The sequence below is a fragment of the Canis lupus genome, chromosome 8 (assembly GCF_003254725.2).
Source record: "Canis lupus dingo isolate Sandy chromosome 8, ASM325472v2, whole genome shotgun sequence".
NCBI lineage: Eukaryota > Metazoa > Chordata > Mammalia > Carnivora > Canidae > Canis > Canis lupus.
The window spans coordinates 65,415,461-65,440,962 of NC_064250.1; the positions used below are offsets into that span (position 1 = coordinate 65,415,461).

Consider the following 25,502-nt stretch of genomic DNA (forward strand, 5'->3'; position numbering starts at 1 on the left):
CCAGGGTCCTGGGATCAATCCACTTATCGGGCTCCCTGCTCAGTGGGGAGCCTGCTTCTCCCTCTGCTTATACTCTTTCTGGCTATCTCTCTTTCTCAAATAAATTTAAAAAAAAAAAACAAAAAAAAACTAAGTGTCTTTAAAAATATTTAACAAAGCTAAACATTTTTGTTATGAAAGAAATACATGGCTGTGGTGTCAACTAGAATGCAAAAAGCCATATTTTATATTTAACTTCTATAAATTTTTAGTGTTTCCTTGAATCTTTTTTTTTTTTTTAATGGAAATTCCGGGGGATCTTCAAAGGAATTTTTATAGAAAGTCTTATACTTTGAGTTTATGCACTGTACATAAAATAAGTGTATGTATGAAGTAACTTCAGAAGTTTAAATGATATTAGTTTCTTATGTAATACTAAATAACTTCTGTAAATAAGACTTCTGGATTGTAAATTTGTAATTGTATATTTGCTTAGCAAATTTTGAGTATTTATTCGCTAGCCATTTTGCTAGCTCTTTCTGGTTTTCTTCTTGCATCTATAGTTGTTCTCTGGCCAGCTCTCCCTTTCTGTTCAAATCATTAGATGTGTGTGCCCTTGAGGGCCCTCTTCACAGTCCTTGTTCCATCTTGGTATTTTCCCTGGGGGAGTGGGATCACCTGTGCTTGTTTTCATTTATTTTCATGTACCAATGAACTCCAAAGCTTTTTTTTTTTTTAAAGATTTATTTATTTGAGAGAGAGAGCACAAGCAAGAGGGACAAGGGCAGAGGCAGAAGGAAAATGTAAAGCTGACTGTGCACTGGGCATGGAGCCTGATTTGGGGCTCAATCCCAGGACCCCAAGATCATGACCTGAATTGAAACCAGCTGGACACTTAATCGACTGAGCCACCTAGATGCCCTGTGAACTCCCAAAGCTTTAATAAACTGCCCTGGTTACATGTAAATAGCACATGGGCATCCAAAGTCTAAGTCCTTTCATGTCTCCACCTTCTCATGGCATCACTGATCCACAGTTGGAGAGTGCAAGCTGCAGCCAAAGGAATGAGAGTAGACCACAGAGGACTTTCTGCTTTTATTTTTCTTTCAGGGAGTAATTAAAACAAGATTATTTAACTGTGATAAGATTTATTTGAGACAGAAAAGTTGAAGAGAAAGGAGAGTAAAGGATGGATGATTCGAGTTTCCTGAAATGATAGGAGGGAGTAGGATCCAGAACACAGAAGAGAAGGGATGGCTTTGAAAGCTTTTGTTGTTTATTTGGGCCACTAGGTGGTCTTTTAGGATGTCACAAACCTTTAGATTTTATATGCAGAACTTTTTTCTATTTCTCAGACCATTTTCTTACTTATATAGCCTTTGACAGGATTTTCTTATACCCCAAATCCGTTAAGTCTGTTCCCCCAAATCATATGAACAGATTGTTTCTGGAACTGTACTGTTTAATATGTCACTAGCCATGTGTGGTGATTTAAATTTATTAATATTAAATAAAATTAAATATTCAGTTTCTCGCCAGCCATATTTCAAGTGCAGAGTAGCTGCATCTATATAGTAACTACCATACTGGATAGCACAGCTATAGGACATTGTTCCAGAGGGTTCTGTTGGACAGCACTGCTTTTGAGTGTGTGCTTTTGGTTGTTGGCTATATTTTATCAAATAAAGTCAGTTACTGATGTATTCATAGAAGTAAAACTAAAAAATCATTTCCTTTAGAAAATAACTTCCCATACTAAATTTTGTTACGGAATTTTATACTTCTGCTTTGTCACTTTTTTTACTTTTTTTTTTTTTTTTTTTAGCAGAAACAGTCCTGCTCCAGCTGTAACAGCAGCATCTGTGACCAACCCACAGGCTACTGAAGTTTCTGTGCCACAAGTAAATTCCACTGAAAGCTCAGGGGGTAAGGAGATGGGGTTGACAGGCTTGAGAATCCTTACACCATATTTGGCTTTAGCCTTTATTTTGAAAGATGGCTTTATTGATTAAGTGGTTTGAATTCAGTTTTTTAATGCTATTATCATTGATGTGAAATTAAACTCGGAGACCTAAAGCTTTACTTTACCCTCTGTTGATAGGATTTATTGTAATTTTTATGTGTTCATGTACTTATCTACTTAGGTACATCGAGTGAAAGCATTCCTCAAACTGCCACACAACCAGCCATTTCACCACCACCAAAGCCTACGGTCTCCAGAGTTGTTTCTTCAACACGTCTGGTAAACCCACCACCTAGACCTTCAGGAAATGCAGCAACAAAAATACCTAATCCTATAGTAGGAGTCAAGAGGACATCCTCACCTCATAAAGAAGAGAGTCCCAAGAAAACCAAAACAGAAGAGGTATCTATATATTAGTTAGCCATGGGAATACCAGCCTGTCTAGTAGAAGAAAATCTTTGTGAGCCAAAATTGAGAAGCAAAAGGAAGAAAGTTCTTAGAAAATGTTTAAGTGTAGTGGTTTAGGGCCATAGTCTCTCTTCACCCTTCCTACTCTTCTCGATGACTACCTCTTCCATAAAGCTGTGCCTCTCACATAAAGTTAGCTCATCAAGTCTGTAACACAGTTTAGCATGTCGTCCCAATTTCTTATTCTCTCATAACTATTATATTTTAGGTGTACTGATTCTATGGTTGCCCATTCAGGCACAGTTCTGTGATCCAAGTGGAGTTTTGGAGTTTCTTACACTGTACGTGGTATTACAGGGTTATTGAATATGAGGTTTTTAGGGAATTCTTATTGAATAACTGGCCAAATTTGCAAAGTCAGACTAATTTTGAGACCTTGAATGATTACTTCCTCCAACCCTTCAGGAAATTTTTTTAGCAATACTTTAACTTTTTATAGTGGCCAGTTTACCTTGCCAAAGTCTCAGATAATTTTAGGAAAACCATTAAAAGTGTACATTGATTCTGGTGTATCTTTGAAAATACAAAACAGAAGTAAGTTAAATTGTTAAAAAATTTCATTGCTCCCTGGAGTCACTCTCAGTTGTTTTCCTGTTAGTGGGACAGTCATCGTTGTCCCAGATGTGACAGTCCAAAAACTCCAATCTCATTGATTTTTGGTTGATAATTTGTTACTTATGAATTTACTCACGTCACCAAAGTTTCTTTAGAAAGGGTAAAAAATCTGGATTTTTCTCATAGGAGTGTTTTGATCTGTAATCATAAAAAATCATTGTTATTCATTTGTAAGTGTTCTATTTCCCAGCTTATTCTGAAGACTTTTGGTTTAGATTTTTTTTTTGATATAGTCATTATTAACTAAATATGAATAATTTGATGAATTTTGTCACTCTAATGATGCTGAATGAAGAATGATTATATTATATCATACTTTATAACATGTATTCTGAAAACCCATCTGTATAGTTATTTTAAGGCAGAGATTTGAAGCCTCTCTTGTACATCAGAATTTTTCAGAGTGATTTTTTTTCTCTCCTCTTCTAATAGAGATTTTACGGCCTCTTCCAGATACACTGAATCAGAGACTTGAGGAGTTAGGCCAGGGAATCTTTTTCTCAGACCCCTCAGTGCTACATGACTATGTTATGCAGCAACCTAACAATGTACTAGTTCTGGTGGAACTCCACATTGTGTCTATTGATACTTGTTTGGAGGTGACAGCATTGCAGAATTGACATTTCTTTATTGTAGTAAAGAACACGTAAGCATAACTATAGATGCCTATTCGTTCTACTTCTGATGATGATTTAATCCCTTAATGGCTCCCGAGAGCTCTGACTCCCGGTATCCTGGCACAATGTTGGTAGTTTCATTTGCACTTAACGTCATAGAAAACACTCCTGTTTCCTGTCTAGGTGGAGAGGCAATAGGAATAGGATGTTTTAACTTCATATGGACAATTTTAAATCTATGCACAAGTAGAGAGTCATTTCCTATGCCTGTGTACCCACTGTGCAGCTTCAGTTACACTGGGCTGTGCCAGGCCCTGCACTCTTCATTTTTGGGCCTTTTCCATCTTCCTCTGCCTGGGCTATGGAGATGAAAATCCAGACATTGTATCATCTCATTAGTTTTTTGAAAATCATGTATCTAAAAGATAAGGATTACAAAAAAAAAAAAAAAAGCATAAATAAAATAAACTTGTCCCACTTAGAAGAATCAAGTATCTAGTCACTGCTCAAGCGACCCTCATTGATTTTTTTTAATAGTCTTTTTGTTCATTCCATTCTGTAATTAGGTAAGATCCCTGTGCAGCTATTGATTGATTCCTCTTAAGTATTCGTTAAAACAGATTTCCCTCCCTTTTTTCCTTGCAGTTTTTTTTGTTTGTTTGTTTGTTTTCTCTCAGGCTGGGTTTTGTTTATCACAGCTCCATGGAGTTGACCAAAAAAACCAATTTTATGATATAGAAGAGATCTTAGATCTTGAGTTTCAGTGGCTTTTCCATTTATAAAGCTGATTAAAGTCAGGATTAGAACCCAGGCCTAAATCTCATGGTGCTAAAGGAGAAGATTGTTTACGAATCCTCATTTTGGAGCTCTCCCAAACTAGGTCTTTTATTCTCTATTAATGAGTACTTGGTATAAGAAATTTTAGTAAGCCAGAAAGAAACACTGGTCTTAATTAATAATGCACTAATGTGTAGAGACATTACACCACACACCTGTAGGGGTTCAGGTGTGGTTAGGTCATATATTGCTGCTTAATTTGCATCATGTGCGAAGGCTTTACAAATATGTGAAATAAAAATAGACAAATGTTAGCCTTGGATTGTATGGTTAAATGATGCTATATATGTATTTTTAAACTTTTTCTTATGGAAAATTTCAAACATGTACGAAATTATAATATACAGTCCTGTTTGCATCACTTAGCTTCAGCAGTTAACAGCTTACGGCCAGCCTGTTTCATCTACACATCTACTTCCTTTCCCCTTGTTATGAAGCAAATCCCAGGCGTATCATTTCAGCCATAAATATTTCTGTGTGTATCTAAAGATAAAGACTTCTGAAAAACAAACTACAGTATATTATCACTATATATGTGTGTGTATTGATATATATGCGAGTGTGTGTGTGTGTGTACACACACACACACACACACATATATCATCGTATTTACCAGTATTAACAATAATTCCAAAGTGTTACGTATAGAGTCAGGGTTAAAATTTGCCCAGTTACGACAAATTACTGTTCGTGGTTTATAATGTTCGCAGGATACAAATAAGGTCCTTTTTAGAATTGGTTTATATTACTGTTATATCTCACATGGTTTTTATGTCTTGTTATAAAGCCACATTTAAAATGATAGTTTTGCCTAGTAAATACAGCAGAGAAATTAAGGTTTAAATAGTTTTTCTTAAAGGGATGTTAATTATAAGTCACTGTAGGAATGGGAAAGTGTAGCCATTTTTGGCTTCTCCTTTCCCTTCTTTACTGAAAATGAGTTATTTTTGAATATAAGGATAAATTTAAAAAATTAAGACAGGAAGAGAACATTTCTCAAACCTCCTATTCTTCAGGATGTTACCAAGTTTTACTAAGCAGGAGGATTCTGTGGTTAATTAAATTTGGGAAAAGTTAAGAGATATTCTTGATAGAACTTCTCAAAACCTTTTATAAAATGTGTTAATACGTATGTGAATTTTCTAGAATGGGGGTGATAGTATTCCAGGTTTCTAAATTGTTTGATCAAAGAACTTTTTTTCCCCTCTTCCTTACAAAAAAAAATTTTTTTATTAACTTCGTGATTTTAGGAATGTACTTTAGGTGTTGTTGATCAATAGTAACCGCTTTCTTCATATTCTTCTTAAGTTTGGAAGATACCAAAGCCAAATTAAATATGTTACATTAAAAATTTTTTTTCAAGTGAACGAGTGATCTACTTTAAGGTCATAGTTGATCTTACAGGTTAAATTACTTAATAATTTAAAAAATTTCTATCAATTAAAGCATTAATTGGCAAATAATCTAAATTGTTCATTTTAGAGAATAAAGCTTTTTTTTTTAAAAACAGGATGAAACAAGCGAAGATGCTAACTGTCTTGCTTTGAGTGGACATGATAAAACAGAAACAAAGGTATACTAATTTAGCCTTGGAATACATACGCAATTAAGAGTACAGAAGATGTTTTAGAAATGTCTCTAGAATATTGTACTGTCTTTTGTTCTGTAGAGGTTTTAGACTGTTTCCAGTATTGTTTTTAGAGAAGTGTTTGTCCCTTTTGAATGTTAATTTATGATGCTGAAATTTAATTTCTCAAGTGTTTGAGGTGTTACTAAATGCAAGGTAGCCCGAGTGGACACTGAATGTAATAAGGTGATGAGTGAGGCATGTCCTGTGCCTTTAAAAACTTATAATTAAGTAGAGAAAATAAGATATAGAAGCAACTCATTACATTATCAGAGATCAAAATCATTGAGGCTACTGTGGGGTGGTGAGGGGCAGGAGCCAGTGGAATGTTATTTCTGAGTGAAGAAAGAGTAGTAACAGGCTTTGTAGAAGGACCATGTAGTATTTGATGTAGTCCTTCAAGGATATGTAAGGATTTGGGGCTGTCCAAGATGAGGTCATCTGACTCTTGGGGTGAGCGTATGGTATGTTTAGAGAATCTGTTCTTGCCAGAACCTTCTGGAGTGCATGGGGCTTGAGAATGAGGTAGATGAGGTGAGAGGGAGTGGTTTAGCCAAACTATATTAGACTTCAAATATTATTTTTTCAGAAATTGAAATGTACTGAAGGCTTTTTAACATTTTTCCTCTTATTGTAGAAAATTTGGAAATCCTCCTCCTCCCAAATTATTCCTATAATTGCAAGTATTTCTTTGGTGTCTTTATAGACTTTATTTGGGCATACATGGCAGTGGCTTTTGCATTTAAATCTTTATTCACTGTAAACCAGAAAAAATTGTGCCTGTTGATAATATGATTTACAAAATATTTACAGCTATCTTAGGGCTATTGCCTTACTTTGTTCAACCAGTTTCTAATTGTTAGCAGTTGTTTCTGTTAAAAAAAGGAAGTTCTTTCTTACTATAGAATTGACTTTAGCTAAATCCCTGCTATCCATTTATATTTATTAGAATAAATTATAGAATAAATTATAGAATTACTGAGGCAGATAGTATGCTTACTTTTAAAAAACTTGACACATAACTCCAGTCTGTGCTTCAGGAAGCCTGCACTGCCATTTCTATTACCTGCATCCTGTTTACCCTGTTTCATTTCATAAGAGAAAATTGACATTTCATTGTTTTATTACTATATTTTATAGAAATTCAAATTTTTACATGTTTATTTTCATTTGTTTGTGTTATATGTAGTATTTTGTTTTGTGCACAACTTTAAAAGCATTTAGAGTAGTGGAATGACATGGTTTGCCCTGTATTTTCTGATCATACTTAAGAGTAGTGTATTGATTATTGAGGAAAGGAATAGAAACCACAAAAATAAAGGAATGTTTTAGGGGCTTTTTTCTTCTTTTAATTAAAGATGTGGGAGCAGTTTTTGTCCTTGTGGGTAATTTTATTTTATAATATTTACTGGGTTTTGTTTTTTTCACATTGCTAAAGGCTTGGGCTTCTAGTGTGTTCATTATTGTCTGGGCAACATTTCATAATGTGCCTGTGTGTGTCTTTAATTATTATTTGCTCCAGAAGTCCAAGTTGGAGATCATTGGAAAGTCAGAAGATACTCTGTGCCTCTAGAATTGAAGTAGGCCCATAGAAATATATGTGTGTGTGATGAGGGTGAGGCGGCCTGCGGCCAGGCTCACTAGATGATTTTGTGATATGGTCCCATCTTTCTCTTGACCCTCCTGTCTTCCAAGTTGTCTTCTTTATTAGCCACCAAACCCAGTCATGTTCTTTTATTCTTTTTTAAGTCTCTTTCCTCCCCCGTCCTCTTTGTCTCACAGGAACAACTTGATACAGAGACAAGTACAACTCAATCAGAAACTATTCACACAGCGGCTTCTCTGTTGGCCTCTCAGGTACTAAGTGCAAAAAGCAAGGAGAGTTTTATAAATGTTGTTAAGATTAGTGTGGTGTAATGAATTAAAATGAGCATATGCAGAAGAAGACTATTAAAATGATCCCCATAACAGTAATTGCTAGCTTATCAATGTGTGTATCGTAGTTTAAAGGTAGAGCACGAGATTTGATAGAACGGTTGTTTGGCACTGTCAAGATACTTAACTCATCCCCTTATATATTATTTGATATTGCAAATTATTTAAATCCTCATTAGTCGCAGTATGCAGTATTCATATAGAGGTTTTCTCTACAGATCAAAGAGTGAATTTTAAATCATGACAGAACTAAAAACCATTCTTTGTGGATCTTTTTGTGAAGTTAAAATGATTTTTTTTCTTTTAAAAATGTGTTTGTCTCACATTTTACTTCTGATTTTCAATTATTAATTTAATGTAACCCATAATTCTTTCAAATTATTTTTTTCATTTGTCCTAGAAATTCTGTGATAGTCCCTCTTGCATACAGTAGGCACCTTGAATCTTTTCTTTTTTTTTAAATACTGATTGTGAACCTTCATTTTGTTTGTGAAACAATGGTTTTCTTTTTGAATCCTTTTAAATTGAGCATACTTCAAAGTCTAGGTCACACTCTGACACAAAATAGATATTTTAAGTAGCCATTGACCTGGTGACTCTGCAAGACCCCTCAGATCATTGTTGCTCACAGTGAGGCTGCTGAACTGAGGCAGTGATATTTTGCTGCTTTGTTTCTCAGAGTTATTTTAATGTGATAATTTTAAAATGTGTTTTTGCTAACTATTAACCCTCATAGCCTCTAAAGAGAGAAATACCATGGTGACTTTCTGAAATGTCTTTTATTTCCATAACTTTGATCTAATACAAATTTGGGATGGAGGAAGTAACTAAAACAGCACGAGGAAATGTGCTTTGCATTGATACATGGACAAAGTAGTCTGTCAGTTTTCGGCTCCTGTATGTGACTACATGTCTTTTGGCCTGCCACATTACTCCAGGGAACTGTTTTCATAGTTTTGTCTTAAGTTTGTTCATTCCCATGGTGATGAGTACTCATGGGTATTTGCCTTTTTGTATTTTTATGGTGAGGTAGAACTTAATTTCTGATGGAGAGATTTGTAGAGCCATTGAGAGAAAAATCACCCAGTTAATAAAAAGAGTGATGATATGGAATAAAAAAATATATATATACATCCCTATATTTGGTGTTAAAAGGAGTAGATTTCTTTCTGGGGAGATGATTACAATGTGGCTGTGTGTAAAAAAGAATCCTTATTGTTTTGAGATAACTTGAGATACAGACAAAATGGTAGCATCTCTGGGATTTGCTTCAGAGTAAGCGTGGGAGTGAAGGTGGGGGGACGGTGGATGGCTCTGGTTGGGCTGCTGGCGAAGCTCGGTAATGGCTACAAGGGATTCACCATAGAATGCGCTCTACTTATGTGGATGCTTGGAATTTCCCATAATAAAACATTTAAAAATTTATCTCTGTTTTTGAATGTTAAAGAAGGCATACAATTTAATCTTTTTTAACATGGGGTTTTCCTAAAATTTAGAATAACTAAATTAGTACTGAGTTGTATAGGTTTAATTTTATAATTTATAAGGTGGGAAAATAATGTCCTGGTAACTGCTGCTTCTGTGTGTGAGATGAACTTAAGTGTTCTCCCACATGGGGGTGCTCCAGCACCAATTAATATTACAGCTGTGAGTGTTACTACAAGTAAATACAGTTTAACATGACTTTAGTAATTATATGACAGGTCATTCTTAGAGGAGTGTGTCTGTAAAAGCTGCATTTTAAAATTACTTAGGAATTATCTGTATATTGCTAAAATACTCCTATTATTTGACAATTACAAGTGTAGAACAAATAATTTTATAGTAATAGTTATATTTATTTGCACTTCATTCTTGTTTCTCTTTAAAGTTTTAATACTCCTATGGTAAGGTCCCATCCATGTCTTAGAAACTAAAGCAGTGGAAAGTAAATCTTATTTTTAAGTTACAGTGCTTTGAACAATGTTGTGTTCTTTGCTTTCGTTCTCAGAAAACATCCAGTACAGACCTTTCTGATATCCCTGCTCTCCCTGCAAATCCTATTCCTGTTATCAAGAATTCAATAAAACTGAGATTGAATCGGTAAAAACAACCTCAGGGGTCCATAAACAATATCTGCCAACTCAACCTGTTGTCTTCAAATGCTAAAAAAGGAGCATGGAGGGTACAAGACTAGAAATGACTGAATATGGATTTAGGTTTTTTTTGTGACCTCCCTTACTGGGCTAATCAGCACTTGATCGGAAGTCCAGGTTAGTATGTGAAGCCAGGAGTACTATTATTATTGTGTTAGCAACAGTTGCATTAACTATTTCAAAAAATTACTGCCTTTAAAAAAAAAACACCTCAAGTTATATTTGTATCCATAATTGACATCTGGATTGGGTTTATGTTTGATGCATTGTTTGGAAAATTTGCAATACAAACTGGCATAAGAATTCCTTGTTCGATGATGCACTTTTATGTATTTTTTTATTAGAAAAGTATAACTAATTTTAGATTTTCAGCTTGATGGATTTTCATTTTTTCCTGAAAGATTTCCTTTACCATTAGTCTTCAAATTGGATACCATTGTGCAGTGGTGTACTGTTCTTCAGAGAAAGGATAAGAGGACATCTAGTTCAGTCCCTGTGTGGGAGCTGCAGCCCTTAAAAAATGAAATGTCAACTCTAGGGTATATATTTGACATTGAAAGGATAATTAGGAAATAGTTGGTTTTGATGGGGTCATGATTAAGAAATGATATATTGGTTTTATTTATAGAATTGTTTAGAGTGCATACAAATCAGCGATCAGCCAGCAAATATTTTTCTTTGAGCTTATTAAAGCTCTATATTCTTTGGCCTTCAATCTGTTGTCTTTGAAACAAAGCTTTTTGCCCCCTTACCCCTTTTCTTTTTCCCTTTTGCTTGTATGCATAAGATAGAACTTAATTTCATAAGAAACAAAATGCCAGTATTTTCATAAGCCATGATGTGAAACCAATGATCCTGTGGCCACATGGCAGAGAACACTAAATTTCAGTCCCATGGCTGAAACTTTAGGGTGACTAAAAGAAATGTGTGTGGAACATGATGCCCTATCTGGGACGGCCATTTGATCTCTGGACATGCGGAATTTTGTACACTCCACAGAACTCTCTGTAGTAAAGTTGATTTTCAATTTTAAACATGTGGGCAAAAAGGCATTTTCTCCAAGAATTTTAAATGGATTTTTATTTTTAAAATGGTTGACCAAAATTTGTCAGTAAATTTTACATGTAGAAACATTTTAAAAATCACTTCTAGCAAGCACTTGGCATCTAGTCAGCTCTCTACTCCTTTTTCATTTTGTTTTATCCGATCAGTAGATTAGGAACTCCTTTCTGCAAAGAAAAGAAGTCCTCATAATTAAGCAGCAGAGCATCCATCTTCACGAAGTATGAGGGGTGCCAGATGTTGATAAACTTATTCTTTCCTAATCTGGACAAAGCAGACCTAACAGATTTTCTGATGAGCATGTTTATGAATCTTCCATTGTGTTCCATTCTATCACATGTGCATTTTTCATGTCAAACTGCAGTTACTTAAAACTCTTCCCCTGTCCTTCTAAATTAATTTTCCAAAGTTGGAGTGTAGTCTTTCCCCTTAGGCTATGCATTAATTGAGGCTTTCTTTTCACCGTACCTTATGATGTCTAGTAGACAGTGTTTCTGCTTCCCACATCTTCGCTCCGCACACTCACCTTGCCCTTCCTCCCACCACCTAAGACAAACAGATGGTCATGCTAACAGGTGAAGTGTACAAGGTGTCTGTGTGTTTTGTGTAGCTTCAGAGTTAGATTGAAATTGCCAGGCACAGATTTAGTCTTGTCATTTTGTTTACACATTGGGGAAAAAAATTCAGTTTATTAAACGTTTCATGTAACTGCACCCAAGTTTTGCCAAGCTGGAAACTTGGACCTTTTCTGTGTAGTGACTTTTTAATTCTAGTTTTCATAACCTGGAGATCAGACTGTTGCTTTCGCATGATGTATGTAGTGTCTCATGACTGGAGTTTGCTTTGTTTTATAGTATCTGTACTCCTTGTATTTTTCAAGAGCTATTTTGTAAACAGATGATGTATTTCTCCATTGAAAACACAATAAAAAAAAAAACAGCACAATACACATTTGGCTGGTTTCTTTTGACTTACCTTATTTCTCTTGTTTTTTTCAGTGATCACTTGGTTCTACTTTATGAGTTTATAGTATGGCCGTAAATGAAGGTTTGCAAAAAGAATTTACTTACATTTAGAAAAGACTTGCTTCCGGATAATTTAGGCTGTTAGTGGCAGCCTCGTATTAATCGATAACTTCTGTGATCCCTATTTTTCATGTAAAAGATCATTTAGGAGGAAAACATAAATGTAGTTAATAAGTCACTCTCAGCTGTCCCATTGTCTACAGTACTTATTTTGTGTACAGTAGACTCTATGCCTTTTCTATATTGTTTTGTGCATGTACTGCTGATTATGATTCCCTTTTCAAAGTTTTCAGTGCAGTTGGTGCTTTATTTCTTTGTCAGCAGGTGGCACTGTTGTTTTTCAGTGAATTTACGATTATAGACCACAAACTGTCCAGGATCTTCTGTTTCTCATTTTACTAAACCCAGACCAGATATTGCTTTTCTTAAACCCCCAAGTGCTCAACATTGCATGTTTAAGTCATGGGTTAGGAGGGAACTGCTTTGTATGTTTGTCATGGCCAACTCCTGAGTATGGCTATCTTAAGTGCTTTGAGTGGAGGTAGACCTTCTAACGTTAAAAGTCACTGGGCTTAACTGCATGCACAACATGCAGTTGTGCATATTTCCTTCCTGAAATGCCAAATTCTGATACCTTTTTTTATATATAAAGCAATATATGACTGCAACACTTAATGACTTTTTAACAAGCTTTTGGGACTATTCAGTAAAAGGGAAAATACCGTACAGATTACCCATGACTCCATTGTTCACACCTACAGAGTTGAACTTGCCGGACACTACAAAGTTGAACTTGCTGGACTTCCTCTACCTCGATAGACACCTAAACACGGTACTGAATAGCTGACTTTCAGACTTTGATCACCTACATGGTCTTTTGGCTTTTCATGCATCTTGCCGAATTAGTAAAACATTTGAAAGTTGTGTGTTTTATGGCTCTAGGTATATTCTGGAATGAAGTTTGTATTTTTCTAATTAACACCTATTTTTTTTCTCCATACAGAAAAATGTTTTAGAGCTCTGCGAGGTATTAATTCTGGCTGCACTCAAGGTGGCAATAAGTGATCAGCAGCTCCAAGTAGTAATTGATGCATGAAAGGGTAAATCATTAACTTATACAAGCTTGTAGACCAAGCCCTGGGAATGCTGTTTGTGCACTTAAATGCATTTTAAGCAAAGAGAAACTGTTTATCTAAAAAGGCATTGAATAATCCTTTGGATATACTTTTGCCTATTTTACTTCTAATAAAAGAACAGCACAAGGAAAATTAGTTGCTTTTAGCCTCAATTGTATATTTTTGTTTTGTTTTGTTTTTTAATTCTCCACTTTATTCCTTTACGGTTAGTTTTTCTTCGAACCGGAATCACAAATGGATGCTGTCTTAACTGAGACCTGAACTTGGTACATGAAACATTAAATGTGTTCTGTAATAAACATGACTTTCAGTCACATAGCAACAAGTGGTCAGTTTAATTCTGTTTTTCATATTTGTGTAATCAATTTATTCATCCTTTCTCTGTATTTACCAGTATAAACATTCTTGTGACATCTTTTGTAGGTTTATTGGCACCAGGAAAGATGGCATCAGTATTTCTGCGCCGTATATTTTAGAAGTGGTTGCATATACTTTATCGTAGAAGTGATTTCATATACTTGGGAAGTCCTTTCAACTTCTGCTTCTCTTCCTGAGACATACTTTTGTTTCCATGTTCTGCAGACGTTATTGCAGCCGATTGTACATGTATTTTGTTGAATGGGATGGAATTTTAGGTGCACTTTTTTTCTTTCTTCATCTTCCAATTCACAGGCCTTTCCTCAAAAGGGTAAAATTAAGGCTGTGCTCAAGTTCACATATCAGAAAGCTCACATTTGTGCAAAAGGTGGTGATTGTAGTTATTGTGCTTTTTTCCTGCAGTTACCCTTTTTAAAAATGCTTCGCATTTTCAGATAGCTTTAAAAATCATACCTCCAAAGGGTGAGTGTTGTTTAGAGTTTATAGTTTAAGCACTAACTGTTTAAAATGTTAATTTTGAAGATTACTATACTATACTTTAAATAAGACTTTATTGCACTTACTTTCCTTCCATTTGGGGTGCTTTCTTTTTCTTTCTTTTTTAAAGATTTTACTTATTTGAGAGCAAGCATGAGCAGGCAGAGAGGCAGGAGGAGAGAGAAAGGGAGAAGCAGGACTACCCTGAGCAGGGAGCCAAACTCGGGGCTCCATCCCAGAACCCTGGGATTGTGACCTGATTTGAAGGCAGATGCTTAAGCAATAGAACCACCCAGGTGCCCTTGTTTGGGGTATCTTTAAATTGCACTAGTAAGATGGGAAATGGATCTTCTTTCAAAATGAAAAATAGAAGTCTGTTGTGTGCTTTCATCAAAGTTTTATGTTTTTTGCTATGTTTCTAAGGTACAGCCTAATCCCTTAATCAAAAATAGTTTCCGCCTTGCCACCTAGCTTAGGGTCTTTGTTTAATATGTGTTATTTGTTTTTTCGTGCTAAGAATGGATTTATTTATTTTTTTAAATTTTTATTTATTTATGATAGTCACAGAGAGAGAGAGAGAGAGAGAGAGGCAGAGACAGGCAGAGGGAGAAGCAGGCTCCATGCACCAGGAGCCCGATGTGGGGTTCGATCCCGGGTCTCCAGGATCGCGCCCTGGGCCAAAGGCAGGTGCTAAACCGCTGTGCCACCCAGGGATCCCTAAGAATGGATTTATACCACACCCTCCACACTCCTTTTTTCTTAAGTGCCAGAATTGACCAGAGAAATTGACCAGATGCTCTGGACCATGGACCATGCTCCAGAGCATGTGGGTTTTGTTTTACATTGTGGAATAAATGGTGAGTCTAGGAGCCCCAGAGCTGATTGACCCTGGGCTTGAACTTGCCACTGACATTTGGTCTTGGCAGCAGAGTTGCTTTTTCCCACCTGAGCACAGACCTCAGAGCCATAAGATCAGAGACCTGAGACAGACTACTGCAAAAATACATTATTTGGAACAGTATAAATTCAGTTACATAGTATCCTAGTTTTCAGCACATTTTATAAAAATGGCTTTGCCTGTAGTTGCCGAATACTTTTCAAACTGTTGCATCAGTAGATTGAAATACAGATTAAACGGAAAACCATTAAGTTTAAGGTTTAGGTCTCAGGCTCTAAGTATAATGTAATTAACAGAGTGAAAACGATGAAGTATCACCTAGTGTGAGTCTTCGGTATCTCAATATTTGGAAGTATCCAGACCATATATCTGTTTTCACCTAACTTAGGTGTTTTAAATTTTGTATTAGTCATGTGATTATGACCTGATTTTTAAAAACACACCCAAACTAAGTCTCTTAAAAATACTTTGTAAGCCTTTTAGAAGCATTTCATTTAATTAATTTGTAAGATGCTATTTTCTGATTCAACAGATTTCAATCTGAAAATATGTATTTTGAATAATTCAAGAATTTTAGTTTTATGGGTTTCTTACAGCTCCTTGCAGACAGTTCTCAGAGTCTTGTGTGTTTTCTAATAATGACACGTAGTCCTAAAATCGTCAAAAAATTTTTTTAGTATAATACAATTTTTGTTTTAAGAAGACTTATGGAAATGCAAAATAGCAGTTATTTCTGGGGAGTAAAATGATCTCGTGCCACTGCTGTTCCCCTCTGAATCCCACATATATACACACATATGTGGATATTTGGGTTCTTTTCAAATTTTAGGCATAAGAAAGTAGGTATATGTATTTTACTGTAATAATGCAAAATGTCCCAACTTTGTGCTTGTTCCTTGTGGATGCTGTCTCTGTCTTGGCACAACACCCTCCTTACAAACTTTCACACTGTGTGGTGCCTGGTGCTATGTGATTTCCAGAAATCTGGCATGAGAATTGGTCCTTGTTTGCGTTTTCTGACTGCAGTGGAGCTGTTAATAAAGAGATTGATGATAAAGTTGTTGAAAAGAGACAGTTGGGCAGAACTGCTCCCCATGAGTGACAGAGGGCATGATCTGCCTTCACAGCCAAGAAAGCCGCCCCCAGCAGAGAACCTACCGTGCCTGGACACTGTGCCAAGACTATTAGAAGGAGCTTTACTGCACTATTAAACTACTACGTCTCTTTAATTTAGACTTGCTTCCCATTCCCATTTTTATCCTCAAGTTCATGAAATGAATGCTCAGGACATATTTGCAAATAGGACACACACACTTTCCCACTGTACAATAATTATTTTTGCAGATTCTTAAAGGCACGCATAATTCATCCTAATCTGGTTTAGTAAGATTAAGTTTTACTTAGAAAATATGACTACAATTTTTATAGAAAGCCTATTCCTTCTGGACAGCAGCCTCTTCAAAATCCTGAGTTAGGTTTAACATTCTCCAGAAGCAGCATTGGCTGCAGTAAGTACTGGTTTATGTTGTTATTTATCTTAGTCATAATGATTGTAATTGTGTGTATTTTTCACCTATCACTGCTAGAAGCTTAGGCTGCTCCCATTCAGGTAAGTTTTCTCTTTGTGGTTTCCCTGATGGTCCACTAGAATTTTTGACACACTAAGACTGACTTTAGAGATTTTGCCTAAAAATTTTCAACCATCCTAGGTTATATGAGAATTATGTTATTGGTCAGATGTCTTTTGAAGAGACTACTATATCAGTGTGGCCTTTGTCGTGTAAAGTGAGCCACATGTGGACACAAGTTTCTTGACAATGAAAATTCTTGTGTAATTTTGGAAGTATGTGTTTTTTGCCATCTGCCACGACTGTTAGGTGGATGGATATAAATAAATACACCTTTCATGAGGTATTTTTTTAACTTGAAAAATATGTTCATAAGATCTCAAGGTTAGAAGGAACCTAATGAAATAACTAGTTCATTGCTATCCATGACCACCTCAATGATTTCCACTGTAGGGGAGTCCAAATTTCATCATTTCCATTGCTGGGCCCTATTTAAAACTGAAGATTGGACTCAAGGTGGTTTCCTTGATTGTTCCCGGTAGTCTTAATGGAAGTTCTGACCAGTCTCTACTTTAACAGGAGACCTTTAAAGCAGATGGCTGAATTTTCACTGATAGTTTTGTTTGTTTATCCCAAGTCAAATCTTACACTGACAGGTGTTTTATGGTCAGTGCGTTAAGACTGTGAAGCCAGACCAGACCAGACCAGAAGATCTTAGCATGTCACTCATTCCTTAAACTTTGAGGAGTGGTGATCTAACCCTTAACCTGCATTCTCCAGGAACTGGACAACTGGAGGGGAATTAGCTCAAACTCATAATCAGGACAAGTCCTCCAAGTGAAGTAATTTCTTCTGGGAGTAATGGGGCAACATGTCCTTAGAGTTACGCCAGCTCCTTTTTAGTAGGCATTTTTGAGGTTAATGTTAAGCATGGGCTGTTGCTAAGCCAGGAATCCACTGATACAGAGCATGGATATAAACCAGTAGTTGGCAATAGATCAGTTAGCTTAAGTAATTTGTCAAAGGTCATGTGAATTTCTCTCCTGTATGTCTGACCCTAAAGTGAGTTTTGTTCCCCCCCCCCCCATCATTCTACATTGTTCTCAACTTACCTTTGATTTAGGAGGAGGAAATAAAAAGAGAACATTTGCAGGACCATGGTGTAGTGAGCCTTCCTGGTGTCCTTGAATTGTGTAGCACGTTTCACAGACTGTTTTCTGAGGTCAGGTTGATTGTTAGCCTCTGGACCTCCCAAGAAGTTTTGTTGGACACACTCCCCAGGTTGGTTTCCCAAGGTTGGTGCTGTCACAGAACTGTAAACTGATCCCCACAAAATAGACTTGGATGCTGTGGTGGGTGGAAGAAAGGTGAGCTGTGAGGACTCCTGGTACTTTCCATTAGCTCCCTCTGGCCCTTCTGGTACTTCTAGTGAAGAGTTTTAGATTTGGCTATTGTTAAACAGGTTGTAGAAAAGCATGAAAATTCTCCCGTTTCCAGAAGGGTTTGAAATGGCTAAGAATTAAATTTTAAAAAATTGTTTTAAAGTATAATTGACACAATGTTGCATTAGTTTCAGATATACAACATAAGTGATTCAACATCCAAGTTACTCTGTGCTCACCACAAGTGTAACTTGCCTTTGCTGTACCTTCATTCCCATGACTTACTTGTTTCATAACAGGAACCCTACATCTTCCATTCCGTTTCACCCATTTTGCCCATTCTCCCTCCCTTTGGTGATTATCTGTTCACTCTGTATTTATATGTCTGGTTCTGCGTTTTGTCTACTCTTGTGTTTTTTAGATTCCATACACGAATGAAATCCTACAGTGTTTGTCTTTTCCCTGACTTACTTCATAGCGTAATACCTTCTAGGTCCATCCACATGGTCACAAATGTCAAGCTCTCATTCTTTTACATAGCTGTGTAATATTCCAGTGTCTATATGTATACACATTTTAAGAATGAAATTTTGAAAAAGGGTAATGCATTTCAGATAAATGGAAAATAAATTATTGTATTGTAAAATGAAGCCAGGAACCTAGAGATAATAATAATACTGCCCTCCCCTTGTTCAAGTATTTTCAAATTGTGTCCACACTTGTGTAGTTGCTGGCTCCATGGAACTAACATTCCAGGGAAAGTTAATGTTTTTTTTGTTGTTGTTAATCTTTTTATTAGTAATGGCTAGTTGCCTAACCACAGATATTATGAAAACTGTATTCAGAATTATTAGGGAATTCTCACTTGTAATTTTTGGTCACTAGTCAAGATTGTAACATCCAAAGCAATGGAGTTTCCATGAATGAAGGACTAGAAGCAGAAGCATTTGAGGGGCTCTGAGTTGCGTGGTGTTTTACTTGAAACATGCCATATTGGTTGCCATGAGAAAATGGGAAGGAGAATCCCATCGGTGTGTTTGAGGCATGAACACAAGTCAACTGGAAGGTTGGGGCCCCATGGAGAAAAAGATGAGGTCGAGGCTTTTTGTTCAGTGAAAAGCTTGAGCTGCCACTCCAGAGAGGACATAGTATTGTGATCTGGTGCCTAGTCCCTAGTGTGAGAATTCCTTAGGATACTAGATCTATGTCAGGCTTGGCATGTGCTAAAAAACGGTACTGAGCAAAATTGTCCATTAAGCCATCCATCTTTGCCATTTTATCACTTGAGCTAATTCCAAACATTTAACCAACACCTTTTCTGTGTGGTAGTGAAAAGAGTGTTTTCATAGATATTCATTCAGACCTTGGCTTTCAGCACTTCAGCATTCAGCCTGGAAAGCCCGTCAGCCTTCAGGTTTTTACTCACAATTTTAGCTCTTGGCTGGGTTAGCCGAAAGGGTCTATGGCAATTTGAGCTTTGGTCCAAGCTAGGATTTAGGAAATCCAACATTGGAAAGATGTTAAGTGTCCAAGATTCCATTAAAGTTTCTATCAGATCACCTTGGTGAATTTTGTTTGTAAATATTTCAGCCAAGTACTGTCACCAATTTCTTGAAATTTTTATCTATGTAGTTGGTGTAAGTAGCCTAAAACCGGCCTCACTGAAGGTTCCTAGGTTATAGTGGGAGGGGAAAAAGCCCCCAAACTCTGGTAGATAATTTTTTTCTGATTAATAGGTTGAATATTGCCTAACTTTGGCTTTTTAGGTCAGTTGAATACTTCACTTTGCATCCAGTCTTGAGCTTTATGCTTCTGAAGCCACCAGCAGTGTGTGATGCTTTATTAGCACTAAGAAGTGAAGCTGGTCCAGTGATTAGAGGAAAAAGCCCAGGTCTCAGGAAGGACGGATCTTTTCTGTCGACCAGGGCCTGGTGATCATAGGCAAATTGTTTAACACTGAGTCTCTTAAAAGATTTTATTTACTTATTTGACAGCACAAGCAGGGGACACAGCAGGCAGAGGGAGAGGGAGAAGCAGACTTAACCCGAGCCGGGAGCCCAATGGCAGAACTCGATCTCAGGACCCTGGGATCATGACCTGAGCCGAAGGCAGATGCTTAACTGACTGAGCCACCCAGGCACCTCTAACTAACATTGAGGTTCTGAGTAAAATTTAACTAGTTATTTAATTTTAAAATCACTCATTCAGCTTTTATTTGTAAAATTTTATTGTGCACGTATATTTATGAGTCTCCACAAATTTATATTAAAATACATACTCAGAGTATCACTACTCCAGTCTGCCTTTTCTTTTTCCTGTTCCCAATCAGGAACCACTCCTATTTTTTCTTCAGTTTTATAGATCATTTTTATTTATTTATTTATTTTTCATTTTTATTTTATTTACTTTCTAATATATATATATTTTAAATCCAGTATAGTCAACATACAGTTAACTATGTTAGTTTTAGGTGTACAATACAGCGATTCAACAATTCCATATATTACTCCGTGCTCATGATTCATGTACTCTCAGTCCCCTTGTTCTATTTTACCCATCCCCCTCTGGTAACTATCTATTTGTTGTCTACAGTAAGAATCTGTTTTTTTTTTTTTTTTTTTGGTTTGTCACTTTTCCTTTGTTCATTTGTTTCTTAAATACCACATGAGTGAGATCATATGGTATTTGTCTTTCTCTTACTGACTTACTTAGCATTATGCTCTCTAGGTCCAGCCATGTTGTCACAAATAGCAAGATTTCATTCTTTGTCTTGGCTGAGTAATATTCCATTGTAGATATACACCATATATATCTTTATCCATTTATCTATCATAGACACTTGGGCTGCTTCCATAATTTAGCTATTGCAAGTAATGCTGCAATAAACATAGGAGTGCATGTATCCTTCCAAATTAGTGTTTTTGTATTCTTTGGGTAAATAAATATCCAGTAGTGGAATTACTGGATTATATGGTAATTCTATTTTTAATTTTTTGAGGAAACTCCATACTGTTTTTCACAGTGGCTGCACTGGCTTGCATTCCCACCAACAGTGCACAAGGGTTCCTTTTTCTCCATGTCCTCACCAACACTTGTTATTTCTTGTGTGTTGATTTTAGCCATTCTGACAGGTGTGAGGTGGGATCTCATTGTGGTTTTGATTTGCATTTCCCTGATGATTAGTGGTGGTGAGGATCAACAGATGTGTCTGTTGACCATCTGGATGTCTGATTTGGAAAAATGTCTTGGATTCTTGTTTTTTTTTTTGGTTTTTTTTTTGGTGTTGAGTTTTATCGATTCTTTATGTATTTTGGTACTAACTCTTTTATCAGGTCATTTGCAAATACCTTCTCCCATTTGATAGGTTGTCTTTTAGTTTTGTTGATTGTTTTCTTTGCTGTGTAGAAGCTTTTTATTTTGATGTAGTCCTCACAATTTATTTTTGCCTTGCCTCAGGAAACATCTAGAAAAATGTTGCTATGGCCAATGTCAGAGAAATCGCTGTGCTCTCTTTTAGGATTTTTATGATTTCAGGCCTCACACTTAGATCCGTAATCCATTTTGAGTTTATTTTTGTGTATGGTGTAAGAAAGTGGTCCAGTTTCATTTTTTCGCATGTCATCGTCCAGTTTTACCAGCACCACTTATTGAAGAGACATTTTCCCATTGCACATTCTTTCCTCCTTTGTTGAAGATTAGTTGACCATATAATCACGGGTTTATTTCTGGTCTCTCTGTTCTGTTCCTTTGATCTGTGTGTCTTTTTTTTTTGTGCCAGGGTCAGACAGTTTGGATTACGACAGCTTTGTAGTATATCTTGAAGTCTGGGATTGTGATACCTCCAATTTTGTTCTTCTTTTTTTTTTTTTTTCAAAATTGCTAAAAAAAAAAAAAATTGCTTTGACTGTTCGGGGTCTTTTGTGGTTACATATACATTCTAGGATTATCTTTGTTTTTTATTGGAATTTTATGTGGATTAGCAACTAAGTAGAGTGTAAAGAGAATCAGATTTTTCTTTTTTTAAGTGGTAGGTTAAAATTAATTTGAATTTGTTAGAAGGCAGACACATAGGCCAGTTGCAGACTTCGAAGGAGTATCTGCAAACCACCCCTCCTTCCCAAAGCTGTCTTCCAGATACGAAATTTGGGCAGGGCCAAAGTAAGGGGGAAAAAAATCTGGAGTCAGGCAAAGCCCTTTTTATTTTTCAAATTGCTGTGACCTCTTCATCAGAAAACTCTCTGCCTTAGTGCCAAGACCAATGCAGTGCACAGCTGCTTTGGGGATGGTGAGTGGGCCTGTCTGCTTCTTTTTTTTTTTTTTTTTTTCGGCCTGTCTGCTTCTACTGAGGGCTCCAGCACTGAATTTGGGGAGCAGGGTAAACTTCCTGACAGTAGCTGGTGTCGTGCCATACGTCTAATTGCTACAGCAAACCATGAGGCTGGTGCTGACTCAGTAAATGTCCCCATTCCACAGATGAGAAAACCAGGAATGGTTTGTGACACACCTCACCCCTGGTCACACAGTAGATTGGAATTTGAACCTGCCTTCCTCCAAAACTTAATCCTGAAATATCACCTTGTGTTTTCCCGCTCTACAATGTTGCTTTTTAGTATTCTCTTTGGAATTCGGCACTGGAAAGGCCAGGGATATTCACTCTTTTTTGGTGTAGGCTTCTAATTTCAGAACAGCTAAATCCTTTCTGCTGTTTGGATGCCCTCAAAGCTGGCCTACCACAGGTGAGGAGGCGGAGACACCTGCCAGGACCTGGTGTGTTTATTAGTACTGGGAAAGCTCTGGCTACTTCAGGTGAGTGGACCTATTCACACCCAATTCACTTATCGATTGGTTTCCCTAAAATTTGGGGGGTGTCACCTGGGTGGCTCAGTCAGTTAAGTGTCTGCCTTCAGCTCAGGTCATGATCCTGGAGTTCCTCATAGGGCTCCCTGCTCAGTGAGGAGTCGGCTTCTCCTTCTGCCCCTTATCCCACTTGTGCTCACTGTCTCTAAAATAAATAAAATTTTTGAAAAAAATTTGGAGTTTTAAATTATGTTTTTCATACAGCTAGCATGCTTGCTTTCATATATTTTTCTTAAACCAATTAAGATGAGTACCTAGAACAAAAGATTAAAAAATTTAAATTCATCAGTAGAGCAAATAGAAATATTAACACCAATACTTTATAGGTTGTTCAGGAAGTGCTATAACTACCTTATTTGAAGGTATTTAAAAAAAAATCTTATGGAAAACACAGGATTAAGGAAGCAGCACCCTTAGAGGAATTAAATAAAAACAGTAAATTTTTTTTTTAAGGAAAAAAGTAAAAATGGAAATCAGTATCTAAAAATGAATTGTTTGTGCCCAGGACTTTGTTATGTTGTATATAAAATGCCACGACTATGGTAAACCTTGTTCACAGAATGGATTGTGAGTGAACATGTCATGTAGCAAATTCATTACTAGGTGAATTGGATTTTAGGCAAATCTGATGCTATCAAAAAATTTTTTTTCTGATCATAACAGGAATATCTATTTATTGTAATACTTGTAAAAGTATAAAGAAGACAGTAAAAATCATCCAAAATCCGACCTCTCCAAGTTAGTTTTAAAAATCTCTTATGAGGGCCACACACAGCCCCTCCCCCACCCTGTGGCTCAGTGATTGAACGTCTGCCTTTAGCTCAGGTTGTGATCCCAGGGTCCTGGAATCGAATCCCGCGTCAGGCTCCCTGCAAGGGAAATCTTAAAAAATAAATAGATAAAAATCTCCTGTATTTTCTTTCTTCTAGAGACTTTTTTTTTTTTAAAAACATAGTTGAGCTCATACTAGGTAAGCAGTTTAATGTCATAAGCGTCTTCCCTACACATTGTCATGGCTGTTGAACAAACTGAGTGAGGAACCCAGGGATATCTCCCGAATGCATCCGGAGGAGCCACCCTTTGTGGTGTGGCCTGAAGGAGAAACGTGGTGGTGTCCGGACCCAGGAGGGCAGCAGGGAGGAGGCCGGGCCCTGCAGTGGTCGGGAACCTTGGAATTCTTTGGGGGAGAACTGGATTATGGCCAAGCCCCCTGGCGACTGGCGTCCTGCTGAGATGAATACCCCTATCAGATGGTTGGAAAAAGCAAATAAGTTCAGAAAGCCTTAATTTAGCCAGCTCTTCCCTCAGTCCCTCCCTGCTTCGTCTTTGCCACGTAGTGAGGTCATTCCAGCGGCCGCCGCCCTTCTGCTTCCTGGGAGGATTCCTTCTTTGGGCGAACAAGGGTCACCGGCCCCCCGTGACCCTGCGCTGGGTGCTGCTACGGGAGGGACTCAGGCCAGGAGGGACTCTGCTGAGACTCCGTGTCCACAGTACTAGGTGCTCGGGGGCCTTGGGTGACATCCCACTTAGCTGCTATGACAACTGTGAGTTAAGGAGCCATTAAAGCAGGAAGCAATAGGTCGAACCCGTCCGGTTGCAGAGCCCGGCCTATTCGGTGTCAGCCACCGTTCGTTGGTTCAGCGGTCCTCTAGAGGCCCTGAGTGTCCGTTGGAAAACAAAACGGGCAGGCGCCCTGGTCCTTGGGACAGCGTACCGCTCACGGGGTGAGGATGGCAGACGACAGCTGAAGTGCACATCACTCCAAGGCTCCGAAGGACCCCAGTGCTTCCGAAGGGACAGGCGCATCCCGAGAATGGCAGCCTCAGGCAGGTGCGGAGGGAGAGGGCAGCGTGCTCCCCGGGCAGCCAGGGGCTGTGACTTCAGAGGAAGGGGAAGGAGCCAGAGTCTGGGGAGCTCTGTGAGTGGGGGCTGGGGCAGAGAGCGGCCAGTGCCCCGGGGTGTCACAGCGTGACAGCGAGGCCCAGAGGTGCCGGGGGATCGCAGCTTCCCGGGGGAGAGGAGGTGCGTCGACGGGAAGCCCGTGGGGCTGGTGAAGCAGGAGGCGCCCTCTGCGAGGAGGGGCCGGCTCGGTCGGGAAGGCTCGGAGGGCCGGGAAAGCGATCTGCGCCAGCACGCATGGTGCCCAGTTCCCCGGCAGCGGTCTGCAGCTCTCCCACAGGGGTCTTGAGGGTCAGGAAACATTTCAGCGTGACCAAGATGTGGCCCCAACTCAGCAAGGCTGTGACCTAAGAGGGGGAGGAAAAGCACAAAAGAACGAACCGGTGGCCCGGTGCAGCCGTCTCGGGCTTGTGCTTCGGGCCAGTGGGTGGCCGAGAGCACCAGCCGTGCAGGGACACTCGGGCCCCTGGGGCTCCCATGTCCTCCCCCGCGCTCCTCATGTCACCCACACCCGCTTCCGAGGCCTCCAGCTTGCTTCTGGCTCAGCTGCGCTCCGGGACCAGTCAGTGGACCCTGATCTGGGCATCCGGCGACAAGTCCCCGTGCCCTGTTCCAGGGGGTAGCACGGATCTTCCGAGGGCCAG

At 38.1% G+C, this 25,502-nt stretch overlaps 1 protein-coding gene across 12 annotated transcripts in view; it reads left to right on the forward strand.

The window, feature by feature from the left end:
- PAPOLA (poly(A) polymerase alpha) overlaps positions 1-21,971 on the forward strand; it is a 67,852-nt gene extending 45,881 nt beyond the window's left edge. For 4 of the 12 annotated variants that reach the window (XM_025442940.3, XM_035719887.2, XM_035719886.2 and 1 more), the window contains 5 exons: positions 1,805-1,905; positions 2,124-2,344; positions 5,990-6,052; positions 7,889-7,963; positions 10,032-12,187. In XM_025442940.3, coding sequence (XP_025298725.1) covers positions 1,805-1,905; positions 2,124-2,344; positions 5,990-6,052; positions 7,889-7,963; positions 10,032-10,127 — 556 coding nt within the window. In that variant the 3' untranslated portion in view covers positions 10,128-12,187. Of the gene's footprint in view, positions 1-1,804; positions 1,906-2,123; positions 2,345-5,989; positions 6,053-7,888; positions 7,964-10,031; positions 12,188-12,236; positions 12,286-13,024; positions 13,188-13,266; positions 13,364-13,609 lie in introns of those variants that run through there. The other 8 variants (XR_007412538.1, XR_007412539.1, XR_007412540.1 and 5 more) reach the window with 8 other exon arrangements.
- Positions 21,972-25,502: the final 3,531 nt, after the last annotated feature.